General features: G+C 35.4%; 4 protein-coding genes across 6 annotated transcripts; 3 read left to right on the top strand and 1 right to left on the bottom strand.

The window, feature by feature from the left end:
* The first annotated feature begins 178 nt into the window (after positions 1 to 178).
* On the top strand, positions 179 to 1,774 carry LOC108767519 (uncharacterized). Its single transcript, XM_018517441.1, has 5 exons — positions 179 to 238; positions 590 to 691; positions 819 to 1,093; positions 1,170 to 1,385; positions 1,470 to 1,774. The coding sequence occupies exons 1-5, from the start codon at positions 214 to 216 to the stop codon at positions 1,740 to 1,742; spliced, it is 891 nt and encodes a 296-aa protein (XP_018372943.1). The 5' UTR covers positions 179 to 213; the 3' UTR covers positions 1,743 to 1,774.
* Positions 1,775 to 2,548: 774 nt separating this feature from the next.
* On the top strand, positions 2,549 to 5,463 carry LOC108767369 (coiled-coil domain-containing protein 50). The gene is made up of 5 exons (XM_018517226.1): positions 2,549 to 3,294; positions 3,560 to 3,622; positions 4,220 to 4,337; positions 4,420 to 4,585; positions 4,743 to 5,463. Exons 1-5 carry the CDS (start codon positions 3,237 to 3,239, stop codon positions 5,358 to 5,360), a joined length of 1,023 nt encoding a protein of 340 aa, XP_018372728.1. The 5' UTR covers positions 2,549 to 3,236; the 3' UTR covers positions 5,361 to 5,463.
* A 2,622-nt stretch (positions 5,464 to 8,085) lies between these two features.
* Elys (AT hook containing transcription factor 1 homolog) lies at positions 8,086 to 16,309 on the bottom strand. Of its 3 annotated transcripts, none has more exons than XM_018518126.1 (6): positions 16,001 to 16,309; positions 15,441 to 15,809; positions 15,053 to 15,347; positions 8,891 to 14,860; positions 8,516 to 8,597; positions 8,086 to 8,363 (listed from the first exon to the last, which is right to left on the bottom strand). In XM_018518126.1, exons 1-6 carry the CDS (start codon positions 16,028 to 16,030, stop codon positions 8,195 to 8,197), a joined length of 6,915 nt encoding a protein of 2,304 aa, XP_018373628.1. In that variant the 5' UTR covers positions 16,031 to 16,309; the 3' UTR covers positions 8,086 to 8,194. The 3 variants fall into 3 exon arrangements, with proteins under 3 accessions (XP_018373628.1, XP_018373634.1, XP_018373642.1); XM_018518132.1 differs by having other exon boundaries at positions 8,285 to 8,363; positions 8,520 to 8,597; XM_018518140.1 differs by having other exon boundaries at positions 8,292 to 8,363; positions 8,512 to 8,597.
* A 1,143-nt stretch (positions 16,310 to 17,452) lies between these two features.
* LOC108767336 (triokinase/FMN cyclase) lies at positions 17,453 to 23,062 on the top strand. The gene is made up of 10 exons (XM_018517145.1): positions 17,453 to 17,530; positions 17,997 to 18,159; positions 18,920 to 19,030; positions 19,106 to 19,194; positions 19,310 to 19,526; positions 20,358 to 20,603; positions 21,285 to 21,680; positions 21,772 to 22,025; positions 22,250 to 22,377; positions 22,835 to 23,062. Exons 3-10 carry the CDS (start codon positions 18,937 to 18,939, stop codon positions 22,953 to 22,955), a joined length of 1,545 nt encoding a protein of 514 aa, XP_018372647.1. The 5' UTR covers positions 17,453 to 17,530; positions 17,997 to 18,159; positions 18,920 to 18,936; the 3' UTR covers positions 22,956 to 23,062.
* The last annotated feature ends 64 nt before the right edge of the window (positions 23,063 to 23,126 follow it).

Genomic DNA, 23,126 nt, shown 5'->3' with positions numbered 1-23,126 from the left:
AACCAATTGTCCTATTGGATAATCGAATGTATTCCAAAACTCATGGAAAACACCCAAGTTTCGGTAAGCTTCAAACTTTCTTTTCACCGACAGTATGCGAATCTATATTGTGATATTTTATGACATCTATGTTTTGTGGCGCGTATTAATTTGTAAATATAAATAGATGATCACAAGCATAACTATTACTATATATTTTATTACGCGATAGAAATGGACCTAGATACAGCTTACATTGGTAATTGCATTTATTCCATCTGAGAATTTTGCATATGTATTGTTTGTTATTTAGAAAAGTATATTATATGTATATTACTTCTATGCGAGTACCTCTGTCTTGCATTACCTATATGAATATTCTTTTTTTTTTATACAATTTAATCAAAGTATGTTATATCTCTTTCCACACACGCACCACACCCACACGCACAAGAAGGTATAAACAAGTACAATATAATGAATTAATATTGTATGTAACCTACATTTGAAAAGAGAGAGAGAGAGGGAGAATATTCTAATTGTTAAAAGATTAGAACAAATTGGAAAATTTACTCAATTTTCATTTGAATATCTTTAAATTTGTTGCTAGAACCATTGATTCATGATTGGATGGAACATCTTCAGCAAACTATGAGAAAACGGGAGCAAGAGCAGATTACTAATGCAACTGATTTTGCCATGCCATTTGTAGGTAGGCAAGGAGAGAGTAAATATTATGTGTCACGCACAATGGATTAAGAGATATTGAAAGAAATTTGGAAAACTTGTTAAAATATCACTTTATTGCTTTATTTTAAATTATATTATAATCAATACAGCGATTCCAGCATCTACTATGAAAGCTGCTTTCAAGATAGCGGAATACTTGGAGTTAGAGCCAAATGTCAAGTATATGGCTATTGAACTGTACGACAGATTCATGTGTAAACACTTTTGGGAGCTTTTTAAGACTGAGTTTGCAAATAATCCATCTGAAACATCGTGGTTTAAAATTTGCAAGAAAACTTTTAATCAAACAAAATTAAATCTAATGTCATGTTTTCAATTGGCATGCAAAATGGATTCTCATTCCAGTACCTTAGGAATACCGCAGGTACATTGAAAGATGATACTTTGTGAAGAATTTAAGCATCATGACAAATCTTAACAGTTAAAATTTGTTTTGTTAGATTCTTAAAATTCTATATTTGATTGACAAAGAGTCTGAATATACGCGAAATATGATTTCCTCTTCGGAAATTAAAGTTTTCAAAACAGTAGGATTTACAATGCCCCTTTACACACCATTGCACTGTATCGAAATTCTTCTGGCAGCTACAGGTCTCGGAGAAACGCCAAATATGTTTAACATTTCGATAGATTTATTGGATTTAGCTTATCTAAAGGTTTAGACATTATTTAATTTATTTCTTCATACAATTGACAATTTATACAATACATATTTCAATTTAAATTGTACACATTTCCAGCATGACAGATTGTATTCACAATTTCATTCGTATTACATGCACGAAGATACTATAAATACAGAATATGTAGCCCGAAAGCTGATATCATTGAAATCAAACGTACTTTACCTAAGTGCAGCAATAGTATATTGCACAACGTTTTTTCTATGTTTGGATACAAGTGCTTTGGGAGAGCAAATTATTATAGCAAAATTGGCAGAATTATCAGATACGACCGATACTGATATTTTCAACATGGCCAATATGTTACTCTCAATGGCAACACAAGAGTAATAGACTACTGTATATTAAACAATTTTACATACGCACGCATGTGTGTATTATACTGTATAAATACACGTTATACAGATTGTGTAAATACTTTGTAAACAAAATTAAATTAATTCTTATTAATACATCGCATGCAATTATATGTACATTTTTATTTATTTATTTAGATCATTTATTATGTTGTACATAATATATAGATATATATATGTATATTATATATGTATACATATGTTGTGTGTAAAATAGACATTTGAATTACAAATGTATCCCTCTAAATGAAGCTTCAAATATACTTTTACAAAAATATTCTCAACAGCTAGCTGTGTCACACCGTGTCATGTACGTGTGTCTCTTTTGTTGGAAGGCACCCATTATATTATCAATTTCTCACATCACTTTGCTTAGAATGAGATAAATTACAGAATAGACTCTTTAGTTTTAGAGAAAATATTTTGTAAATATTCTTTATATTGAACTAAATACGTTCTTTAGAATATGAAAAAAAATATTTATTCCGACCTATCTGGAATATTTAAATTGGTCTCATTTTGACATTCTGTGTATGTTTATAGAATATTTTTTAATACATTTTTTGTAAGAATATTTTAATATTCTCAACTGTGTTTGTAGAATATTTATAGAATATTTATTGAAAGTGTGTTTGTGTTATCTGGGAAATTTGCGATTATTAACATATAAATATTAGATATAATATATTATTAAATTTATGATTTTTTATTATATAAATGCGTAAATAAATATGTGCATATTTGTAATATTATAATATCTCATATATTGCCGCAAAATTATATTATTTTTTCTAATTCAAAGAAGAAAAACCGATCAGTACCGACCGTACGTGAGAGATAACTGACGTTTCTATTGATAGGTGGCCGCGATATCGTTGACCCCAGCACCAGTCAATAGTTATATATAGGTTAGGTTAGGCTCCTTTCTCTTCACAATTACTTCAAGCTGCTCCCGTTTTGTTTCACCCCTTTCACCGTGCGCGCGTGCTCGACATCCATTCACCAATTCATCGCCACTACTACGCGTCATTACTATTTTACTATCCTCAAAAAACCAACAATCTTGTCCACGAATCGTGATAATTGCTTTGTTTGACTTTGTTCGCGGCTTCGGTTATAAAAGATTTGCGCTCATTCTACATTAAGTACAAAAGAAATTCAATATTTCTCACATTACTCTAATGACTTTTCACATTTGAAAAAAATAAATTTCAAGGACTTTATTTGTAAAATTTTTTTGCGCTGTGCCAGGGCTGAGAAATCGAAAGGAAATCATTTATAAACCCTTGTTCCACTCACACATGCGTGTGTGACATTCACAACCAGTGACAGCCGTTTCATGTAGTTTCAAGATGGAGAGAAAACAATGTCGTGACTACTGCTCTCACACAAGGGGGTTGTAAACACAGCCTGGGTCGTCGGTGAATCTGTTAGTTTTGCGTGAGATCGACAAGAACAGAAAAGTGTAATGGCGAAATCTGTGCTAAGTTCGGACACGATGCCAAAGGCCGGTCGTGTAAACGAAGGTGAGACTTTTATATTTCTCTCTTCAACACCCGCTTCTCTTGTAAGATATGAAATTCTCTGTAAGTTTGATTCTTACGCGTACGCAGCTTTCCTTCTTTTCATATTTAGATATACATGTATATATGTATAATTTAAGCGTAGGAAACGCAACAAAAGATGAAGTGAAAGATTCTGGAAGAAACGCGTCTCACGTCATATAATTAGTCACGATTAGTCATTACATTGGTATTCATAATGTGAACTTGTACGCGTGTAATTTTGCAGTATGCCGCGAATGGTTGGTACATGAAGACGGGGCATTGGCTTATCGGCTTCAAGATGAAGAAAGTATGTAAAAATTTTATGCTTATATGTTTGTCATGTGGATGTACGTATGTATGTTCTTAGGCAATGTTAGATTAGATTCGTGCAGGGACGTCCCAACTAATAGGCTGATTGAATTTCCTTAAGAAGAATAATATATACAAGTTTTCTCCATTAATTTAAATTATAAAACTAATCCAAAAAATATTCTTGTTCTACTTCTTATTATATTGATTTTATAAATTATTTGAGCTTTAGTTTTATTTTAATTTTAATCCAAAAAATTTGGCATTATGTAAAAAAGGGAAAAAAGAAAATTTAATTAAAATAACTGTACAGCTTAAAGAAGTCTCGAAATTTTCGTGTGGAGAGAGAGAGAGAGAGAGAGAGAGAGAGAGAGAGAGAGAGAGAGCGAGCAGAATATATTGAAGAGAAAGAAAAGATATAAATGTAAACGAATATAATTTTGTTAAAAATAAAAAATGTGGATAAGTTAACATTTTATACAAGATGTAAATACTAGAAGGAAGATTTCAGTGCTTTGGGTATAAGACATTTGTATCTGTTATCAATATCTATAGCAAAAGGCTTTAACATATGATTCTTTATTATGATTTATAGTTAAGGAACATTATACCGGCAACAAAACACGTAATGCACAAGTGAGAGAAGATGTGCCACGAGCCAAAGTCGAACAGGAATTAGAAGCGCTAAAATATCAATCTTATATTCAACAACAGTTAGTAATATTTGCATTTCTACAAAGATAGAGATTTTTTATATCATTGTTTTCAATATTTGTTTTGTTTTATTTTATAAAGGGAAGAGAGAGATGCGCTTGTCGCAAGACAGATTGCACTTTCTTTGGAGCGAGAAGAGAAGCAGAAAGAGCGCGAATTGCAAGAAATGATGAGATTACAGTTAAGATTGGGAGATGAAGCTATGCAGCAAGAGTTTGAAAAACGTATGCAAGAAGAAAAAGATGAGGTAATCATAATATCTTGTGGTTAATAAAACTCTTGAAAATAGTTATATAGTCTTATTTAAGAAATATATATATATATATAGTTTTATTTAAGAAAAGAAAGAAATAATTGTTTGTCAGCATGTGAAAATGTAAATGTTAAACTTCATTGTATGATAGGAGCTGGCGAAAAAGTTACAAAAAGAAGAAGAAAATCATGACGATCCGGAAGATGAGCAATTTATATTGGATCAAAAATTAGCGATGGAGGCGCAAGATGCTGAGTTGGCACGAATGCTTCAGGATAAGGAGCGTGCAAAGGCTCGTAAAGCGCGAGAAAGGGTGAAACAGAAGAAGCTAGAGCGGGAGCGTCTGCAACAACAACAGCAACAGGCAGATGAACAAGATCTCACCGAACGACCTCAAAGACCAGACAGACTGGACTTGAAGACCCTGTCAAACAAGAATCGAACCCGTTATCCTGCCAATTATTCTCATTATTCAGATCCTGAGGAAATCCATACGTTGGACAGTCCCGACAATGTGCGAGAAGTGGCAAATGTCGCAACCATTATCGATCCTACTTACAGTATGCATAGAGGTACTTTTTCGAGCAGCTCGAGCAGCACAATAAGCCCCACTTATGTTTTACCGACGCCACCACAAGAGCTAATGACAGATGATATACCGTGTTATATGCCGATTCAAGGCCAGCGACGAAATCAGGCTCAATCACCATCCAACGTCCAAGAGGAGAAACACAAGCGGCGAGTTAAAGATGGGTGTAAGCATCAGTAAGAAACATAAAGCTGAGAGAGATTAATATTTTTTATAAAAATTTTTTTTTTATTGTCATCAAACGATGACACAAATTAACAAGCAGTATTCATTTCTAAGATCTACTCATAAAGAGATGCAATTTTGTTACGTATTGAGCAATATTGATAATACATTTATTTTATATATATAGTATATGTATTTACTTTCGCAAAATGTATCAATTTTAAGATTTTATGATTATTTTTCTTTGTATTGATAGGATATATTGCCATATATTATATGATAATGTAAATCAATGTACTGCCATGCGTTACACAAAGTTTAATGTGCCTTTTGAAGGGCATTTAAAAATAATCTAAGAGCCTTAACAATTAACGAATCAGCAATAATTATTGCTGATATTCGAATGAACAGATTGTACCGTCCTCAATTTTCGTTTTACATTTTTTGATAGCTGATGTGTCTCTAATAGTATTATATATGAAGCAAGAATGGAAAATAACGCGTTACTTGCTATCCTTGTTGTAAAATATATAAAGACACTAGTATAAATATTTTTTTAACATTAATATGCTTCTCATTGTTCAAACTTTTGACATTTTTAGTACAGAGTAAAAACAAAAAAATATCTTAGACAATCAGAAAACATTATATTTTTCAACTTTATGCATTGATATAAGACGAGAAAGTCGTGCAACAGTGTACAAATATTAATCAAATACGAATTTATCATAAAATGTTAATTCATGTAAATGGATCAGATATACAGAAATTTTGTAATTTTTTAAATGCATAAATAGGTTATGACAAAATATTGAGAAATTATAAAATTTTGTTTTAAATTAAATTATTGTATTATTTAAATGATTACGTTTAAGAGAATCTCATGTTTTCATTACGCTCAATTGGCTTTTATAAAATGACCATACTGATACGTTTCCGCTATGCATATCATTCGACGCTACAAGGTTTGTCTATAACATGTTTAATTTGCTAATAAATCGCGACTATTTAAAGTTTTTTCTAAAGTTAAGGTAGAATGTAAAGAATGATAACACTGCCAAAGAATAACACTTTAATGCAGGCCTTTGAAAAAAAGTGTTGATAAGAGGAAAGGGCGTACACATTACATATTTATAAGGATCTAGATTGCAGAGTTTTACGTATTGCAATATTTTTCGAATTTTGAAATATGATATAAGCAAGCTTCAAAAATACTGAAGTATATAGTTATAACGTGTTGAAGGGAAATGTTAAAGAGAGAACGCATAATTATTACTAAATACAGTTATTACATTTCCCCTTCAAAAAGTAAAAAAAAATATCTTAAAATTACCTGTAATTTCAAAATAACACATTTATAAAACGTTTAGAATTTATTTATTTTTAATTCTCTAGCATTATAAAGGATATATATAGACTTATTGTATATGTGTGTACAATGTATTATTTACTAACTTATATAAGGACTGTGTTCAGAAGAATAAGAATCTCTATCGATAGCTTTTCAAGCAATATTCCATTAGAATATATAAATTTTTTGTAATAATTTTTTCATAATGATTATATTATTTGTGGTGAGTGGATTCTCTCGTTTGATACTATCATATATATATATACACACACATACATATATATATATGTATATGTATATATATGTGTAAGTTTCTTTTACATTTATTGTATCGATACAACTATACATGAGTATAATAAATTATTTACAAAGATATGATACACTGCTTTCTTGCCGAAAATATTATAAGAGCATGTACTATATTATATATGCAAAATATGTAGCAAAAAACCCTGTGCTACAGAATGAAAATCTAGAAATATTAACAAAAAAAAAACTGACTCTACCGACAATAAATATCTTTAAAAAATGTACATATAGATGGAATGAATACTATCGTGATGATCGAAGAACGTTGTATGTACGTACGCATAATATGAAAACATCTGTACATTTTTCAATGATAATTTACCATTAGAATATTACATTATTTGACATAACACTCATTGTAATCGTACCATCGTACACTTGCCAACTCGCGCGTGCATCGATACAAAAATAACATGATATATCTTAGATTGAATGAAACATAACTTTTTTAATGCAATTTAAACATATATAATGTAATTTGATTCACTCTTATACGGGTTTATTAATCTTTGATAAAAACAATCTTAGAATTTCTATAATTGTTGAAAAAAAAAAGGTATTTCTTAACATCACATTAGCATATATTCCAAATATCATTTTTGGAATAGTCAATCACCTCCCACCATAACTTAAAATATACTCCAATCAGAAAAAGAAAACGAGATACTTTACCTAATCGTTATTCGAAAAAATTGAGTTGTTTACAAAAAGATAAGATTATTCAAGTTCTTGATCTTGTTTCTTTCCGATTTTTGCAAACAATTGGACTTGTTTGTCACCGCTAGAATTTCAATATTAGATAAAGCAATTGTTTTTTTCATTTTCTAACTAGGATATGCTGGGATACAAGTTAAATCTTTCAATCTTTGTTTATTAGCATTCATAATTATTTATCATATCAGAGAGATTATTTTGTACTATATTTTTGCCAAAATATAGACGCTAAAACTGATCAACAATTTCTATGTATGTAACGTTTCCTAATATTTCTTTTATTTCACACGCACCGTGCTTATAAGTATTAAAAGTTAATGCTTTGCAATGAGTAATCGACTGTTTTAATTGACAGAAGCATGCGTAAAAAAAAACATGTTGCGATGATAAAAAAAATATGTGAAAGGAATTTACAAGTATTGAAAGACTTACAAATCTAAAATGTGCGTGATAGAACTCTTGGGAAATTCCAGTTTTAATCTGTTGTATTTTTGGATCTTTTAGATATAACAAATCTTGTTCGAAATCGTGATCCGAAAGAATTTTTAACTAAACGAGAGCCGGATTTGATGTTGCGAGATCGCCGGATATCGAGTCGTTGTTCTCCTTCTTGATAAGGACTTGGTATGAACGAGCTCATTTTTCTGTGAAAAATAAACATAAGATATAAATTAAAAGACTTGCATCTTTTTTCTCTGGTAAGAAGAAACGAAATAGAGACAAGTGAAGCTTTTAAAAAGTGATAAAGCACATAGCGATGAGGGTAGTTATATCGAATCAATGAATAACAACCTACATACGATGTTGCTTTGAAGAAATATTTTTATTAGATCTGGTTTGAGGCGGTGAAAACACATAATTCGGGACCTCTCCAATGTCTGTAAATGGAAGAGCATGATCTCATCAAACCGCTATTTAAAATCTGCTATTCAACAAGTGAATGGAATTATACACATGTCCCAAATTGGATAGAAATCGACTATAAGAAGTAACTTGTGTAAAAAATGGTAAAAATACAATCTTACGGAAAGAAAAGGATAATTTACACAAAGATCTCTGAAAGCAATTCTTCAAAAGAGATATTGATAAAAAATTCCGTTTATTATTACATAGAGCGTTCCTTACAACATAAGACCATTCACTTGGCAAACGGCCTAATTTTTCAAATTACCTTTCTCCAATGGCCCATCATCCGTTTTCTCCGGCAACGAGAACGAAAACAGATTGCTGGACTCTTGACTTACACTGATCTTGCGCGGTCTACCTCGTCTCGGCTTCACGGTATTCGTTTTCGTCTCTTTGATCATCGTGGCTGATGCCGTCTTTTTTTTAGGCGCTGGAGTATCTTGCCCAGTTTCAATATCTGTCTTTTCATCCCCTTCCGCTAGCTCTTCCGCTATCGGTGATACCACCGTGATACTTGTGTCAACATTTCTGACCCTCCTTTTCATATCTGTGTGTGTCACATCCGCGCTGGACGCTCTCTTCTCTCTGGCGTTATTTTGCACAGCCTTCTTCCTGGTAGATCTCGTTTCTCTCATTGACGGACTCAAAATCTCCTCCAATTCCTCCGGCACGGAGAGTACCGACGCGCTTCGAACGCGCGTCGTTAATCTACCGACAATCTCTTCTGTATCTCTCGTGGCGGAATTCCTGGATCTCTTTGACTCCTCCGGGGGCTCAGCGACCTCCGGAATGATTTCTTTAATAATACTACTGGACCTACGTCGCAGTCCTATAGGCTGTGTCTTTATCTCTTTAGGTACTGAACTGCCGCGTTTTCGAGTCGTTTTAATGTCTGGCTCCTTCGAACGCTCCTTGTCCCTCATTGATGATCTCAATGATCTGTTTGTCGTTGCACCATCCGTATCGGACGACACCGAAGACTTCCTCGTGCGTCGCAAAGACTTCATGTTCGCGTTCTCGCCTTCTTCGTCGTCACTTGCCAGTTTTACGAGCGATGTCGCGCTTCCTGACCTTGCGAAACTCCTCTCTTGCAGAGAAGGGGTGTCCGCCTGTAATTCTTTTCTCGCGGAAGAAGCAAGTCTTGTGCTTCTCCTTACTGGTAGTTCATCCTTGACGCTCTCGGAATCGCTATCCTTCGTATTGGACTGCGACATCTCCTTCGTTACAGATGTACATCTGCGGCCTCTCTTCGTTGATGATTGCGCGTCGGAGTTTCCTGATTCATAATTCTCATCCAAGCTCATCACTGAGCTCATTAGTATATCCTTTGCAAGAGAATTCGCTCTTCGGCCACGTAATTTTCCCGAGGGAGAATCCATCCTTATTTCCTTTACTGCTGAATTTGCTCTCCTCAAACGCGACGATATTCCGAAATCTGTTTTCGGCGACGAATGATCTGTTGACAAATTTAAAGAATCCTTCATCGTCGAACTTGATCTTCGTAAACGGGTGACTTTTTCCGGCTCTACTTGCCGTGCCGAGGTATCTTTTACCACCGAACCTGCTCTACGTGATCTAGTCATACGTACAGATGAAACATCCGTGATCTCAGTTTGATTCTTCTCATTTTTCGAGAAACTTTGATCACCTGACAGCTTCTCCTCGGTCGTGTCTTCAACCTTCTCTTTAGCCATCTCCTCAGATACTTCGATCTTACTATCGTCTACTTTATACAGTTTTACATAGCTCGAAAAAGTTTTGCCGGATTTATCACGGACATCGACGTTGGATTGCTCTCGGGACGATGAAGCCTCATAGAGACCTTCCTTTGGAACGCTTTTGCTCCTACGATCTGACTTGCGATTCTTCTCATTGGATTCATTGTTCTTCTCCATTTCGACATTCTGCGTGACATAGGATTTTTGTAAATTAGAATCTCTACCGTTTTTCGCTTTTGGCTCTTCAGTTTCTCTAACATTGGAATCGGACTCATCGTCTGTAATATTCGACATGTCATATAATATATGTTCTGAAGGAATAATTGGCATCAAATGCGTCTCTTTTTTATTATTATCCACTTCATCAGGTACTACCGGTGTAACAGCTCTGCTATTCGCAGATTCGTCGTCAGTCAAATCAACGTTACCCATTACTTGCACCGATTCTTGCAAACCGTTAGATTTCGTCATACTGCATTCTTCCGTTCCATATTCTGGATTCCAAATCTCGCGGGACAAATAAGAAGCAGGAACTTGATGACTATCCAAATACATCTGCGCGTCTTCCAGGCTCTCGAACGTCTCCTCGTGCTCGTCACTATCCTCGTCGTTTCGCAATATAAGTAGTTCCTCGTCAGATTCATCCGAAACGATCGGACTCGATTCCGCGACCTTTTCAGATTCGAAGAGTATAGGCAACTCGTAATTCTGTAAACTCGGACTAGCCTCCCTCGTGATTTTTCCATTATTATGTTTGTTCTGTCGATTGTTGCTTTCTACGACCTTATCTAAACTATCTTCTTGTTTCGCGAAATCACTTCCATCACAACCAAATTGTTCAACATGGTGCACAGATCTTTTAGATTCGTTTAGCACGTTAACATCTTCCTTTATCTCGTACAAGTTATTTACGTCGTCTATTTCCATGGTTCGTTCGCCATCAATAGATGTCTGAGAAACTGTTATCCTCGTTAGTGGAGTAGACGAAACGGTAAATTTATCGTCATCATCATTTTCCATGGGCGGTGTCCATTGCGGATTAATACGTCCTGATCTCTTTGTAAGATAGCTAATATCGACGCTGGTATCAGAGGACAGTACACTGGTCGAGTAAATGGAAGTCGGTAATAACGAGCTGCGATTCCTCGGTGTACTTGAGATAGACGATTGTTCATTTATCTTTTCGGAAGTCCTCGAAATCGCTGCGGACAAGTTTACGGACGAGCCACTCGCTTTATCCGTGCAAAATTCCTGTGGCACTTCTACGGACGATTGTAAGGCACTTCTTCTGAGACTGGGTCGCGGACGAGCGTAGCAATGAATCTTACCAGAAGTACTGCTACTGTCACTCAAAATCGCGCTTTCATAATATTCTGGCTTGTTACTCGCGTTTGGACTGAAGAACGCATCGTTGCTCGCTTCGTTCGAACTAAGGGGAATATCAGTTTCATTATCGTCTTGTTCTTTTTCCTTCTGTCTTCTCTCCTCTTTCTCATCCTCTTCCTCATACACTAAAGTTTTCTTGGATTGATTAATGTTAAATCGTATTTGTCTACTAACTTTTCTTTCCTTTTCAGACAATCTATCGGTAGTCTCCTTTGCTTGAGACATTACAATAGGAGATGTCGAGCTTCTTACAAGCTGTCTAATTTTCAAAATTGATTGTGGTGTCTCTAGAACACGATCCTTGTTCACGGAGACATTAGGTTTGCGTTTTACCAGAGGCGTCTCGAAAGTCTCCATCAATCTCGATTCTTCCGAAACTCGTTTGCTCGATGAGACTTTCTCGTCTGTTAGTTTCCGGCGTTTAATGTCATTCGGCATGTCGTCTGCGTCATCCTCTTCGTAGATCTGATCAACTGTGCGTTTGCCGCAACTCTTATGCGTCAGCGTCGGAAATAACACACAGTTCATGTTTACGCCGTGACTGTTGAGTCTCAATGACGTGCAAGGCGCACTGACAAACGGAATCTGAGATTTCTCTCCTCGTAGATAGGTCTCTTTGGCCTTTGTAATCACAGTTTCATATATATTCCGCAGCTTATCGTGGCTCTTACAATGTGACATCGGTCTGGAATAGCGTGTCTTTAGGTCTGCGTCCGAATTCGATGTGGTCGCGTTCATAGAGAATCGTTTCGTGATATCGGGCAAGGTCATTTCGTACGCGCTGAGCATAATGAACGACGTGGACTGCGCGTCTTTGATTACGTTTGATTGGTACTGCCGGATCGGATAGCCGCCAATTACTTCTGTATAACGACATCGTTGTAGATAGTACAACAATCGTAAATCTTCCATCTTATTCTCTTCGAGAAATTTGACAAACACCTCCTCCTCCTCGGAGTCCAGAACTAAATGCAGAACCTCATCGAGCTTATCGTACTTCCTGCACGCTCGAAAGAAGCTGGTTAGTAATTGTTCGTAATGGCAGGGTGGTCGACGATGGAAAGCAGACTGTACCAGGCCATGTTCCACCGAAAGGCTCATGGCCATACCTTGTTCCTCTATGGAGGACAAGGGTGGTTTCCTCACACGAAGATACAAGAGCGCCAGTTTGTGTTGATTGTTACGCACCAAAGTGCGCAATATGAATCTATGATGCCAATCCTTGATATCAGAATCGCAAACTAATTGACCGGTCATTGTATCAAGAAATTCCTGATAATTTTCGTGATCGAGTAGCCAAAATGCCTGAGTGAGCTTGATGAGACTGGGGCTCATCATGAATGCGGACGGATATTTGATCAGTTGTTTCACCGCGGGATACGATCGCTGCAGCAGCATAGTTAGATCCATCAGGAGGTAAATTGTAATCTGATGTCTACAATTGATTTCATTTGCTTCCGTCTGATGACAATCGGTTAAATAAGATCGTAGTAGAGATTGCAGCGATGGCGGTGGATAGCAGCCATGTATGGCGATGCCACCCTCTCTTTCCCATTGTGCTTTCAACATGGAACACTCACGCGTTATCAGCTCATCAATAAATAAATCTTCCTCGTTTTCACCATTGCTGCCATTGTTTTTTAACAACTGTGCTCGTTTCTCTTTATAAAGCACCGAAAGCTTCGCATAAGGATAAGGCACTCTTAGCGCTAAGGAGATAGGTAGCGTACTCTTCTCCTCTTCTTCTTCTTCTTGATCCGCCGTCTCTGCCGTCGCCGCTGCTTGCTTCTCCTCTTCTAAATCTTGCATTTCAGGCAACAGACCCACGTCGTAGAACCAAAGGAGTACTTGAAAATATAAGGACACGCGTTTCAACATCCTTCGTTGCTTCATCAAGTCAACCGCCGTGGATGGCAATTTAGCCACTACATTGGACAAACATTCCAATTGCTGTGAACAAAACCGCAAAGTCTTCACGTCAGTTTCACCAATGCTGCTGCCTGATTGATCGAACAGAGGAATACAAAGCCGATCCGCAATCATTTTTATTGTAGAAGCTCTCTGAATGCCCCACTTGAGGAAAGTGGGATACAAGTAAGAGGCACTACCATCCGACCACTCCATAGCGCATTTTATCAGAAAACTGGACCATCGCTGTTCCAAGCAGAGAGACAACAACATCTCTCGTTGTGCATTCTGATCGCTGGCAAATGAAAATTCGGAATTAAACGGCACTAACCCAACAGAAAGACATCTATGAAACGTTTCGAACGGTTGTATCAATACGATAGGACCTGTCATAGCTATTTCACGTAGCAAATCGGTCTGAATACCACGAGTCATCCAGAACGTCAATTTCGTTGAGTTCAATTCCACCCATTCGAGTGATAAGGAGTTGGGATAGAACAGTTCCTCCGATGAACTCGGGCCATTGCTGGAGAATTCTTGCAAACTGTGTGGGATATACGCGAAATTTATGACCTGATTGTCTTCCTCGTTTTGTACGTCCGATCGTATACGATACGTTGCCAATATACTATTTGGATTCTGACACTCGCTAATGGTGTGCGGCATTTGCTCTTTGTACCATTGATTTAAGTCAAACAGAAATACTCTGTCGTTGGTGGCGATAAGCAGTAAGTTATCCTCGCCTCTTCTAATGGTCGAGTCAGTTTGTTCTGGGTTGGATTCTCTCTCAACAGTGCACAAATTGATAACCTTGTCTCCTTCGTTCAACTCCGATTCAAATTTCAAACTGGGATTATCTTCTAAATTAAAGTACAAATTTATCTCTCTGTCACAGTATTTCCTTTCAAACAGCATGGCGTACATTCGCAATATTGGTGGTGCTTTTGACAATTCGTCCTGGTACACTACCCACAAATAATAAAAAGGTCTAGGATCATCTGTGGGTTCCAACAAAGCCAAATGTGTGACTGTCATATTCTCGTCGATGGGTGTGCTGATCCATCCTATGGAACCATCATTCTGCCAAATTATCACTCTGCCTAAACAGCCAGAGATTAAACAGCCAATCTTTGTGGAACTAACGATTGCTGTGGTCAAAGTCTCGCCGAGCAAAGGAGATGCTTCAAAATCTTCTCTGTTAAAGCCAATGTGCTTTTCTATACCTAAGAATATATTTAAAATCCAAATAATTACTGATATAATATTAATCAAAGATTTGTGTGTCAAAGGTGCATGTGCATGAGTGTGTAGAAAGCAGTATACTAATCTGTCCTCTACTCCACATTTTTTATTTAATATGGTATCATATGGACAAATATTAACTTGGATAATGATCGTTTATTACTAGCACTTACGGTTGTTGAGCAAATTATAAGCTGCATGTTTTTCTCGAATGGATTGACGTCTACCAATTTGTTTCACCGATGGAAAATGGATCTCTGCCGGTGATGTTTCATCCATAACAATAGACAAATCATCCATATCCCATACAGTTCTCCGAAGATCAATCATGATATGTTGAAGATTACGCAAAGCTACACAGGCCATTCCATCCATTTCGCTTAGTATGTTATCAGGTCTTTTATCATTGAATTCTTCCCATTCGGCACCACCCGCCACAACACATACTTGTTCTATCCCACATGGCATCTATAAAACCCCATGCAAAATACAAAAGAATAACTTTAATTACAATTCTTAATATTAATTCAAAACAAATCTGATTGTGAAGATAATACTTACACGAATAGCCCTCAAAACACGAGATGTAGTACAGTCAAATATACATAATAAACCAGAAGAATCTCTTAGTCTGCTTGCACAATTATCTATTCCAACCAGCAGTAATGGAAATTCTCCAGATTGAATAGGAAATTGGGAAACTGACGTTACGATGCCACGAAACATCCAACTGCTAACGGTCTCTCCCATTTTTACATTAAAAACTACCAAGTGACAACCATAACTCAGCCATGCGTATGTTGCATTATGCAGAAATCCTCCACGGTAATCACTAACGTTGTCGTACTCTTGGAGATTCGCAGACTGACCATACTCTAAATTTCTTAACCAGTTTGAAACAGGAAATTGAAGATTCACGATCCTGCGAATCTATACGAGAGAATTATTGAGAAAATTATTAATATGTAAAAACAATAAGCTCTTCCGTTTATATATCATCCATTGTTTTATATTTTCAGCATAATTCGAATTAAAGTAGAAAAATATCAATTAAGAACGTTACAAAAAATCGCGATAGGTTATATCAATAATTGAAATATCTTTATGTTGTAATGTGTTACCTCGCAGTTGACTTCCTCTAGCTCCTTCATCTCGCAAGCCAGCTACCGAAATATCATCAGTCGCATTTAAAAATCGTTCTTGCACGGCTCGCAATAAGGTTAGGTTATGTTGGCGCCAAACCTCACGTTTGTTCTCGTAACCACCCGGGAGACATATACATACATAAGAGATAAAATCACACGTGCAATGGAAAGTGACTTATCGGAAGAATACAATGACGGCGTAATTTGGAATCGTATTACGTACGAAAATGATATTATCTATCATTCATTTTCCTACTCTCTCTTCCACCGTCTAACGACCATGAGAAAAGGATAGACAGTACATAGATGGCGTCTACGGTCATGAATAATTTAAACTCTAGATGTTACAAAAGTAGCGCAATCTTTCCATCAAGCGAATGCCGACATTTTTTATTGGCTATTTCGACCGCTTTTTTTTATTGGCTATTTCGCCCGCCATTTTTGATCTAATTGTCTGTAGTCCAATAATGGCTCCTGCACACTGGACTGGACGCGGAAACGCTTGCCGCGCGGCAAAATCAGAAGCGGTAATCAATGAACACATTAGGAGCTGTAATTGGCTACCGTATCACATTTTGCCGCGCGGTAAGTCCGGATCTACAATAGGTGTTTTAAGCCTTAAGCCATAAGAAATGGGCGAATCACAGTCGCTTATTCTTCTCGGATTCGACTGTAAATGGTCAATTTCTTACGACTTAAGGCTTAAAACACCTATTGTAGATCCGGGGTAAAGAAAATCATCCAATCGTAGTTTACGTTTGTCTTTATGGCAGAAATGTGATTGGATAATTTTCTTTATGCATATGGCTATGCGGCTCTGCAAGTTTGTGTGGAATGGCCCTAAACGTTTCCGCGTCTAGTGTGCAGGAGCCATAAGGGCGACTGTTACCAACGCCGATTAACTTAATCGACGATTAACTCAAACAGCAATGTAGTCAACAGCAAGACTGTATATCGTTCTTAACCTTATCTCTTCGTGATATACTTCTATTCTCTACGTTCCTATACATAATTGTGATAAAAGTAATGAAAATCTTCTATCTATAATAATAATTCTGCTAACTGAGTTAATCGTCGATTAAGTTAATCAGCGTTGGTAACAGTCGCCCTGAATGTCAACTTTTAGTCGATTAAAAGACGATAAATGTCCCAATTATATAGCCAGTAATCAGTCAGCCAATCGACTTAAATGTCAATTCTAAGTCGACTGTAAACCGACAGTCATCTGATCTTATTTTAACAGTCGGCTAAATATCGACTTTGAAAATCGACTTAAGTCGATGAAAAAATATCGACTACAAGTCTACAAACAATCAGGAGTGCTGTGTAGGCATTCGCGATAACTTCTTTATTTCTCGTTACTATTTTTGTGTTATATGTATGTAATATTAATCTACGCAATGGAGGTGAGGGGGGGGGGGGGAAGATATTTTTTCAAAAAATGTAAAATTTCTCTTTTTGTGGATTACTGACATACGTTTGATACACATGCTGATTTTAAAAAAGGTATATTTTTCAAACAAATAATATTTTGATGCTTAATCTTTCGAATGTTAAGTTCAATTCACGCACACTGCGAATAATTATGATTTAAATAAACACATCCTATTTTTCGATTAAATAATCTAGACAGTCTCTTTTATCAGTAGTTATATTTTCGAGAAATTATTTAATTGCTTGTATCTTTATATTCTCGATTCAATTGTAACAATTATAAAATACGGACGTAAGAATCGTAAGTCGTGTTATATAAGAGAAACTTAAATCATTCACGCGTTTCTCGAGCTAGTGCAAGTAAATAAAGAATTGAATGTAATGTTTTAATTTCGTCGCTCCGTTTCCAATTTACAGATCTCGGTTATCAAATATGTGATACGTCACATACGAAGCATTCTGATAACCCGGGAATCTGAAGGTGGGGATCGTTGGATTTACAGATCTTGTTGAAATTTGTCTTATTTATTTGACATAGAATTCAACGTTGGTGTTTCATCTGACCGTGACTCACAATGGCAACGTCAAAGAGTTTAATTAACTTGTTAGACGATGCGGTGTTCGAGACTCTATCAGGGTTATCCTATACGTATCCGCAACTAGAACATCATGCATCGCACAGAGTTGTACTGTCATCAGATGTATGTATATACATATAAAAATACGCTTCTATAATGCTATTGCTTCATTACAATTAAAGGGCAACGTATATATGTTTATAAAGCAATTTTATTCTTCATTCTCTTATAAAAATAATAGAAAGTTCTCCCCCCCTCCCTCCCTCTCTCTCTCTCTCTTAATTTTTTATTATTTCTTTAAACAAACAAAATTTACATCGTAATATATTTGCTTGTGCAAATTATAAAATTTAATTAAAAAGTTTAAATTATTTATAAGGGAGTGTCGATGAAAAAAAAAATTGTGTGTATTACTTAAATAATAATATTTCAAATTTTCCAAGTTTGACGACTATCGTCATTTGATTCGAAAGTTTACGCTGTTATCTTACTACAGTTAATGTGGCTTATACTCTCATTTAAATTAATATATGTATATCACTGGATCAAATAATCGTTTGCACGACTTTGTAATTATAAATAATATATTTCTCTAAAATTCTGAATACAATTTATGTATATCTACACATATATACTTCAGTTACTTTTTCTTGAATTAAATTGAACATTTCCATCAATGTAAATCTCGTTTGTCTTATTTAAGTGAAAATAAATAAAATCTTCTTTCTAAATTATTATAAAATAAAAATATCGTGAATAATATTTCACTTGTATAATTTGTGCGTTGTTATGTTAGAGATGTTTAGATACATAGTCATATATAAAAGCTTTCAGAAGGACGAAAACTTCATGTATGCAAATTTTTTGCTGTATGCCATTTTAGGATTTGTTGGCAGCGGTATGTTGACAGCTTCCGTAGCAGGATCTATTTTTACAGCGCCGCCGTCTATTCATATCACGTATGCTCTTCAGTGCATTGCAGAAAATAATAAAGGTCTTTTTACTTTACATACTTATGATTAAAAAGTACTTTTTATTAAATTACACGTACATTAATATCTTCTTTTAGATGGTATTGTGGTCGTGGTACCTAATTACACAGGGGATCGTCTAAATTTTGGCATAGCAATTGAGAAGACTCGGCAAGCGGGCGTTGTGGTAAAACGAAAATCTTTCATTTTTTACCCGCAAACAATGATATAAATTAAATGTTTTAAAATTATCGATTATTATTATTATTTGAAAATTATATATAATATCTTAATAAGATTAGGTGGAGGAGGTAATCGTTGATGATGACTGCAGTATTCCCATAAACGAACAGAGTGTCGCAGGTAAGCGCGGACTGGTGGGCATGTTATTCGTTATCAAAATTGCGGGTGCTTTCGCCGAAAAAGGTTTTCCTCTGTGTGAAGTAGCAGAAATTGCACGACGCGTTTCACAAAACACCGCGACCTACGGAGTCGGACTATCCGCGTGCGCAATACCAGGTGAGACAATCAAAGCTCATAAGTTACCGTTACGTTCAAGTCACGTCATAGTTACGATAATTACATACAACATGTGCTAAGCTTGTATGGCCAAGCGCTTCTATAACGCTGCTGTTCCTCCATCCGATGGACGAATAGAAGGACGGATCAGAATCTAGACAATGGCTGCGTTTAACAGAAAAAGCAGCTTTGCAACTGTTGTAAAATTCGTGAATATATATGATTAGTTTATATATTTAAATCTAGTAAGGAACTAAGGACAAAACCAATCATATTAAAGAAGTTTACAACAGTTGCTCTTTCTGTTGAACGCAGCTATTCTTTATAGTTTATTATTGTTGCCCAGTCACTTTTTTCCGAATATTTGATATATGATGCAATCTATATTAGGGATGCATCGGATCGTAAAATTATCAGACTGGACTGATGTCGCATTCTTTTCGGATATTCAATATCCGGTCGGATATCTGGAATATTTTAACAAGGATATTCTTAACAATAAAGTTCCCTTATTGTATAAAAAAAATATTATATTTGAGTACATTCAATTTACATTTAAATCTGTAGTTTAAAAGCTTAAATTATTTATCCCGGAAATGTCAAGAAAATTTGATGTGTTTGGTGTACTACGTATATATACATTAAATATTTGAAGCAAATTCTCTTCAGACGAACTTTAACAAGTTTTTATCAAGAGAAAAATCAGTCTTATACTGCCGCGGTTAAAGAATACGCCGTGTCTGCGATATTTTGCGGCTTACAATTAGAATTATAATTTAGAATAATTCTGCATTAATATGCTTAATCTGACAATGAGAATATTAAATGCAGGTCAAGGTCTCATGTTCGAGCTTGCACAGGATGAGATAGAATGTGGAATGGGTGTGCACGGAGAAGCAGGATACGAGAGAATTAAGCTCAGGACCGCATCTGAACTGGTGATGCTAATGCTAAAGCGCATTTGCGAGGCCTTATCTTTGTCCACTAATGACTCGGTCGCGGTTATAGTCAACAATTTCGGTGCTTTAAGTCAATTGGAACAAGGAATAATCGTCTGTGAGGTTGTAAATCAGCTTCGTAAGTACTTATTTGCTGCTTTTTCTTCTTTTTATATATGAACATAAATCATAATATAACCCGCTTACATACAGTATGATAAATCAATCATATATCCGTTTCTTTCATCTTTAAGAAAAAAATTATATAAATTTGAGGGTTTGCCAATCTCCATATCGGTTGCTTATTGAATCTATTGACATCTACTAGACGTGTCTACCATAAGATTACCAGATTTTTTTTTATTAAATCAAAAAGTAGTAGTGTGGCAAGTCCTTGCATGCAAGAGAAGATTGATGAACGATAGATCGTGTCAATCAAACTTTGGTTCGTTGTATGATAAAAAGAATAAAACTACGAGAAAAGAAAAAGCACCCTAAGTCTCCAATCATTTATTATACCTCCACATTCTGATTTACGTTTCCCTGCCGACTATTTTTTGACTTCACTCTGAGCTTTGCCCTCCCAGCCATGTCATTCCATCGATTAGCGTATCGATCGATGCGAACAATTATAAAACATTTTTCCCGGACTGTTCCCGGAATACGAGGATGTCTGGAAACTTTAGTCTATTATTAATGGCTTTTCTTGTTTTTGCGTCAAATAATTAGCACATCATAAGTAATTTCTTCCTCTGTGAATTTGCCATTTTTAATTTATAGTACATTTATCATGATTTTATGTTGATTTTTCTTAATGCAGAAAAGACAGGCATACAGCCTGTTCGCGTCTATTCAGGTGTTTTAATGACATCCTTAAATAGCGTCGGGATACACATAAGTTTGCTAAAATTGACTGAAAACCATGGGGATGTATTCGTCGATTGTCTTGACGAAAAAACGACAGCACCGTGCTGGCCAGGCTGCACCTACAGCATTCCTTCGACTTTAACTCCATTGAGCACTCCATTGAAAGATGCAAAAAAAGAAAAAGTGGAGAAGATCGGAATATTGTTAAATGTGAGTGATCAGCGCCTGATTAAATTGTGTTTAAAAAACGCTTGTGTAGCTGTCATCGAGAAAGAGGCGTATCTTAACGGGTTAGACCGTGGTTGCGGAGACGGAGATTGCGGATCGACATTGAAACGATTTGCCAACGGTACGCGTATACGAATTATGATGTACCTATATATCTCTTAATGTTCAACAAGAGTTTACTAATTCTCCCTCTTTCTTTATACATTCTATAGGTATTTTAAATAATTTGGAAAATTTATCCTTGTCACATCCAGCAGCGTTATTGTTGGAAATAGCGAACATCGCGGAAGAATGTATGGGCGGAACTTCTGGAGCTCTATATTGTTTATTTTTTACAACTGGCGCGAAAATGTTGGCATCATTCAAGCAGGAGAAGGATATGCGAAACGTTTGGTTTTGCGCATTCCGCAGCGGATTAAATTGTTTAGAGAAATATGGAAGAGCGAAAGTTGGCGACAGGACTATGGTTTGCACATACCTATATATGTACATTATTAAAATATATTATTAGTGTATATTATTAATGATACTATTATAAATAAACAAAAAGGTTTTTTGTAGTATTAAAACTTGTTCGCCATGTTGTTACTTGTTGCAAAAAAATTGAACTCATTGTGAACTAGACATAGGACTTGTATTAAAAATGTAAGAGAATTTTCAATTAATATTTTTGCCAATCAATATTTTTAGATCGACACAATGTATGCGGCGTATACGACATATGAAAAATTGTTAAAGGAGTGTCCTAGTGATTTTTACGAGAAAATAACCGCAGCAGCATGGGAAGGATGCTATTCTACGAGAAATATGAAACCAAAGTGAGTAGATATGAATGCTATGATAAGATAATCCGTGTACTTTAAGTTTAAAGTACAATACATTTGTTAAAACTCTACAACTTTAATATGAAACATTTTTCCAATAAACCAATACTTTTTGAGATAATAAGCCGTTCTGGAATTTTTGACACGCACTGTGTGTATATACATATATATAGTATTTTAGATTCGACGCATTAGCACTACCTGCTAATGGCTGATTTCTGAAGTCCACCGATCCAAACTGGTCACCGACCTAATTTCAAAAATTATTAAAATAACGACCGCTTTAGTATGTGTGTGTGTGTGTTTGTGTGTGTAAAATACATATATATTTTTAAAAATTAGAGAAATTTAATTGGAAACTGTATAAATTTTCATAAAATATTTTTAATTTAGTCACTTTTTCATACTAAACTTTTTGTAAATATTAAAGCAATGATTCATTTGTTTGTAGAGCGGGACGAGCTAGTTATATAAAACAAGCTCAGTATTTAACGGAAATGGATGCTGGAGCTTATGCCGCAGCAATATGGATTGCAGCTATTGTACAAACAATTACGTATTTCAAGGAATAACAATATTTGTTATCTTTCTTTTTTTTGACAACTGTATTTTAAGATCATTACTGTAAACAAAAGATATAAAATTTAATAATAAATAACAAGTTTATTAGAAAAATGGAATAAGGAATTTAATTATATTAACTATTTTCTTCTATAAAATATTTAAATAAAAATATAGTTGTG

This window comes from Trachymyrmex cornetzi, unplaced genomic scaffold (genome assembly GCF_001594075.2).
Source record: "Trachymyrmex cornetzi isolate Tcor2-1 unplaced genomic scaffold, Tcor1.1 scaffold121, whole genome shotgun sequence".
Lineage (NCBI taxonomy): Eukaryota > Metazoa > Arthropoda > Insecta > Hymenoptera > Formicidae > Trachymyrmex > Trachymyrmex cornetzi.
Note: the sequence above shows the minus strand (reverse complement) of the source record. Positions and strands in the feature narration are given on the sequence as shown.